This window comes from Myxocyprinus asiaticus, chromosome 8, assembly GCF_019703515.2.
Source record: "Myxocyprinus asiaticus isolate MX2 ecotype Aquarium Trade chromosome 8, UBuf_Myxa_2, whole genome shotgun sequence".
NCBI lineage: Eukaryota > Metazoa > Chordata > Actinopteri > Cypriniformes > Catostomidae > Myxocyprinus > Myxocyprinus asiaticus.
This window is the reverse complement of record NC_059351.1, coordinates 36,593,398-36,599,397: the sequence shown is the minus strand read 5'-3', so window position 1 is coordinate 36,599,397 and position 6,000 is coordinate 36,593,398. Positions and strand designations below refer to the sequence as shown.

General features: G+C 36.5%; 1 protein-coding gene across 1 annotated transcript; it reads left to right on the top strand.

Annotated features, from left to right (window-relative positions):
* The first annotated feature begins 949 nt into the window (after nt 1-949).
* On the top strand, nt 950-3,028 carry LOC127445089 (heart- and neural crest derivatives-expressed protein 2-like). Its single transcript, XM_051704857.1, has 2 exons — nt 950-1,958; nt 2,352-3,028. The coding sequence occupies exons 1-2, from the start codon at nt 1,431-1,433 to the stop codon at nt 2,448-2,450; spliced, it is 627 nt and encodes a 208-aa protein (XP_051560817.1). The 5' UTR covers nt 950-1,430; the 3' UTR covers nt 2,451-3,028.
* Nucleotides 3,029-6,000: the final 2,972 nt, after the last annotated feature.

Here is a 6,000-nt window from a genome sequence, read left to right as displayed (position 1 = left end):
ATATATATATATATATATATATATATATATATATATATATATATATATATATATATATTCCCTAAACGCAGACAAAACTTGAAAATATGTAGGTTCAGTAAAGGTGTATTTATAGCCTCCTTAAATCAAGAAAAGTTTATAAAAGTTGCAATTTATACACGTTTAATTCGGATTAACTTCTCTTATTGTTGCTAAAGATATCTGACCGCCAATGTACTGTGTTAAATGTCAAACTACCTTGTAATTATATATATATATATCAAGATATATATATATATATATATATATATATATATATATATATATATATATATATATATATATATATATATATATATATATTTGGCTCGTCAATACAAATGGGTATTCATGGCTATACTATAATATTTAAAGTAAATGTATACGGTACAACACACACACACACACACACACACACACACACACACACGTTTGTGCAGCTATCATTATGAGGACTCTCCATAGACATAATGGTGTTTATACTGTACGAACTATAGATTCTATCCCCAAAACCTAACCCTCACAAAAAAACTTTCTGCATTTTCACATTGTTTAGTATGTTTTTTTAAGCGATTTGAGTTATGGGGGACACTAGAAATGCCCTCATAATCCACATTTATTGCATAATACCCTTGTAATTACCAGTTTGTAACCTTAAAAAAAAAAAAAAAAAAAAAAAAATCCTTGTAAAGCACTTAAACCTGCCCACTATAAAATTAAATAGAAAATAAATATGCAGTGGCAGCATATATTGGCATACAGTGCTACATTTGAGTCTATTTCATATTTATTTTATACATATATAAAGTATCTTTGTAAAGGTTAGTGCAATTTAGAAGCTCAACCATCCTAACTATGCAGTTCGTGTTCCTCCTCCTCTACAACGTTATTGGCTGAGAACAGTTTTGACGACATATATGAACCCAAACAGCTCTAAAGATGTAGCTGACATGGAGATCAAACGGCGGAATTCGCCTGCATCTACAGAGTGAGGCTGCGAATTGCGTGCACAACATCGACTGGAACTTTTTCCATCAGCTCCACCTCATTGATTCCATCGCTGGTTTGAAATGCAGAGTTGATCACGATTGGTGATGGAACTTTCTCTTGATGGATATTTGCAATGGAGAATATAAGTGTAAGTAAATGAGTTTAAGTAATAGCTAGCCTGCAGTTACCGCCGAAGCCTGTTTTGTTCATCCGTTAATAATCTGCTATAATTTCAGCAGTATCTTTGTTATGGACAAATAAGTAGGTAGCATTATTTTCTGTCTGGAAAAAGTACCAAGTGAGTACTTTTTATGGGGAGCCAACCAGTGCCTAAATCCTCAAGTGAAATTACACACAATCTGAAAGCAAAAGCGTAGACTACTCCGTCTGTGGTTCGCCGTAGGGAAGATCAGTCTGTCGCCATGAGTTTAGTTGGAGGTTTTCCCCACCACCCGGCGATGCATCATGACGGCTATTCCTTCGCTGCTGCAGCAGCCGCCAGTCGCTGTCACGAAGAAAGTCCCTATTTCCATGGGTGGCTTATTAGCCATTCTGAGATGTCTCCTCCAGACTACTCTATGGCACCTTCGTACAGTCCCGATTACTCAACCGGAGCCCCCGGGCTCGACCACTCGCACTACGGAGGAGTACCGGGGGCTGGCGCCATTGGAATGGGGCCCCGCACGGTGAAACGTAGACCCACGGCAAACCGAAAGGAGAGGCGCAGGACTCAGAGCATCAACAGCGCATTCGCAGAACTCAGGGAATGCATTCCCAACGTGCCCGCGGATACGAAGCTGTCCAAAATCAAAACCCTGCGCTTGGCCACCAGTTATATTGCTTACCTAATGGACATTCTGGACAAAGACGATCAGAACGGGGAAGCAGAGGCCTTCAAAGCGGAATTCAAAAAGATAGACGCCAAAGAAGACAGGCGAAAGAAGGAAATGGTAAGAATGAATTACTTTGATGTATATCTTAAATACATACGTTTTATTTCTTGGACAACATAATATAGTTTATAATAATATAATGCAGCAGTTTATTAGGCATAACTGTCGATTAAAAGTCAACAACATGTGAAAAGCATTGACATGTTAAAGAAATACATAATGCAAATTTGCTCTTCAGAGGTCACGAATGACACTCATACAATATATTTAATATTATTGCCCATTTACTTTAGAAACTTACCATTTTGTAAACGCTGCTGCGCCTATTTTTGCATAAAGAACTATTACTAGCTTTACTACGTTTATGTGATAAAAATCGGCAAAGTGCTATTGGTATACGGATAATCCTTTTTAGGAATAACCCCTCTTTTTGTCGTTTGCTTTTTACAGAACGACGTTTTGAAAAGTTCAGGGAGCAGCAATGACAAGAAAACCAAAGGGAGAACTGGTTGGCCGCAGCATGTCTGGGCACTGGAACTGAAGCAATGAGACTAATGCAAAAGACATGAAATGAGGCCTTCTGAACTCATTTTCAGTTGTTCTCTCACTTTATTTAATGGAATATTTATGTGCAATTTCCTGCTACGGACAGTGGATTTTTGAGGAAAAATCATTCCATTTTAGGAGGATACTCTCTTGGTAAGAGATTGTGTGTTGCTGTCTGACATTGTTTGTGAATCAAAATGGAATCTGCCACTAAGGAGTGCGTGAAGTTCTGTCTCTTTCTGTCTTTCTATCACTTACATTATCTCTCTCTCTCTCTCTCACACACACACACACACACACTCTCTCTCTCTCTCTCTCTCTCTCTCTCTCTCTCTCTCTCTCTCTCTCTATTCTTCTTTAATTATAAAGAGGATTAGTCGATGTTATAATATAGTAAATGTTTTTTTTGAAAATGTCATGAAGTGTTACTATGTCATTTTGTGGTCATATAGAATGCTGGTGCCAGAAACAACTGTTGAGTCCACTCAGTGCACTTCGGTCCAGAGACACAAACCTTAAATAATATTGGAGATGTAGCAATGTAATTAATTCAATAAACCACTGTGTTTTAAACGATCTTAGACCTTTTGTTGTATTGATGTAATTATATTAATTACCTTAAAAGAGCAATGGGAAATTACACTTTTTTCCCCAATGACTCACAGAGTATACGTGTTGATTATAAGCAGAACATAGACTGCAGTATAGAAATAAATGATAGGTTACCAACGTTTCTGGGCCTAGAGAGGCTGTTGTACATATTTTCAAATATAGCCTACTTACTTTGACGTGACAGTCAAATTAAACAGCACTTACGCAATACGTCCAGCAGCTTCTCTAGCAGAAACAGAGTGGTTCCCACACGCAGCCCAAACTGTCTGTAGCTCTGAATGCATATGTGGGATGGCATGGTAATGTGTTGTGCACAGTGCGTGCAACACTGGGATACTCCAAAAAGCACTTGTTAAAATTAATTACAAATAAACTTTTAATGCCAGCAGTCGGTATTTGCCTAACATAGCAGGTATATAGACTACCTTTTTATGGGGAGGCCTGCCAATCGAGGTGGATTCTTCAGGCAACAACACTGACTGTTATTTAATGAAACTGTAATAATTGAAATTCTAAAGTGAAGCGATAAAAATAGTTATTTTAATCTTTAAGATTTGCTTTTCATTTATCTCATTTGGAATGAACAGATCTGCACATAAATTAATTTATTACAACATTAAATTAATACATTTATTCAAGTGCAAAAAAAGGTCAATAAAAAACGCTGATTTGGTACAATGGCTATTACATGTAAAGGGTATTATTTTCATGGTGCATGTAATTATACAAAAATATTTAACATGGGTGTATATTGCTGATTGAGGGAAATACCTGAATCCCTTTAAAATAATGAGGACGTTAATTTGGCTACATTTAAAAAATAAAAATAAATAAATAAAAAGTATTTTTAAATAAACCCAGTTACACTGAAACTGAAAAAAATAAAATAAAAAATGTGGTACAAAAATTAATAACTTGATCTCGATATAAATGGAAAGGCGCAAAGAGTGTATTCCAGTGGTGAACTGCTAAAATCAGCGAGTATACTCACTTGAGCCTGTGTAAAATACGTAAATGACGTTGGCAGCAAAGTACGGAGGAAGGTCAGAGCAAGGTAGATTTTGTAGCAGTAATGAAGGCCAACAATCGGATGTGCAAATGATAATGTGCAGTTGAAATGGGTGGTTTGGCAATGACCATAACAACAGAGTTGTATTGCCCCATCACGTAGAAGACGCTCTACGTAGAATCAAAGAAAAATTCTAAGGTCAAAATGGGACAGATATTTTTACTGGAATCTTAGTTAGACGCGCAATCAAAATAAATGATAATTAGGAAACATGGGCCAAATAAATATAAAATTCTTCAGACAGGCCCGTCTTTCTCTTTTATTCCCACATGTTTCTTCTTTATTGTTATTATTCTGAGTTTTGGGAGAACTTTTCAGGCTTACAAGTTAAATGTTAGGTTTGTTTGTACCTCAGCCACTGGAAGACAGTATAAGCCTTTCGTCGCAAAGGCATGCAATTAAGCTGACATCTCCGGCAGAGTGAATCTGTTCAGATAGGAAGACTTACTTTACATTGCATTGTCTAATTCCACAGGTCCTGTAGGCTAATGATTGCAGATAATATGTTGTGTGTGTCAAGATGGCGTCTCTGATAAAAGTAACCGTCCGTACTCCCTTGATTAAGAATACAGATAATTCTGTGACCTCATTATGACCCGCTGCTGCTGTTACATGAATATCTCTCCAATGGGACAGTGCTGCACAGACCTCATATCTTACTTTCGACACCATGATTGCTGAAGGCCCAAAGTAGTAAGAAGAATCCCTCGTTTTCTTTGGCACTAAAACAAACGATGGCGTCCGATCTGCAATATAGCCTACAATTCCATAGCAGATCTCCTTATATCTCATATCCCACCATCGCATGTGTCATATAACTAAATAAATCTAGGCTAATTCTTCAGTTTTCCGGTGTTCATCTTTTCATCATGCAAAGACAATGGCACACGCCTCTCATCAGCTGAATAAACAATTGTTTGGGTTGGCTGGGGTGTTTTTATTTATTTATTATTATTATTATTTGTGCAATTGTCATAAACTGGATCGAACTTATAAGGTTCTAATAAATTTAAAATTACGGACCAAATATAATATTTTTCTTGGTATTACAGACATCTGTAAGCCATTAGTTCATAAGGCCCTCCTCCATTTGTTCAGTCTGCAGCAGCATCTGGTAGACATGCTGACGTATGGGCAGAGTCATAGGCCTATACGGTAAACGTAACCACGCAAAAAGCCAAAATGCCCCGTATCAAAATGTTCAGATGAAAATACTTTTATTAAGAATTATCTAAGCTTTTTCATAAAATGCCTTACACGTCTCACAAGTAGCCAACGCGTAGGTTTAAAGGATCGTGCAAAAGGCCAGTCGCGGTTTTTAATTTAAAATGCAATTCAGCTAAATGTATTGGCCCAAAATCTAATAGGACTATGTTCAAGTCTTAAAGTCACTACAGCTCTTGTTATGTGTGTGTGTGTGTGTGTGTGTGTGTGTGTGTGTGTGTGTCTCTCTCTCTCTCTCTCTCTCTCTCTCTCTCTCTCTCTCTCTCTCGCCAACAGCATTATTAAAAGGCAATTTCCATGTTTTAATACAAGGACGTAACAATGAGATTAAACCAATTCAGAGTAATTAGATTTAATTTTATATTTAATAAAATATTTATTTTTTGCCCAACATGCTCACGGGATCCCAATATAACACAGATAACAGACAGAGTCTTCATTTCATTGGATTATGCGAGTTATGGGTGCGTGCCCGTATTTACATAAATTATGATCGAAGTTTAAAGACAGGCCTATGTGTGATACTGAAAAGAAAAAAAAAGAAAAAAGAAAATATATATATATATATATATACTTGTTAATATTATTCTCAATAAGTGAAGTAAAACAGAGGTAACGGTTATATGCATACTACTCTATTGTAAACAA

What these genes read in the sequence shown, in the direction of transcription:
- LOC127445089 (XM_051704857.1), top strand. Translation starts at nt 1,431, where the DNA reads ATGAGTTTAGTTGGAGGTTTTCCCCACCACCCGGCGATGCATCATGAC. An exon ending in ACAGGCGAAAGAAGGAAATG is followed by an intron (nt 1,959 to 2,351) that starts GTAAGAATGAAT and finishes TGCTTTTTACAG; the next exon opens with AACGACGTTTTGAAAAGTTC.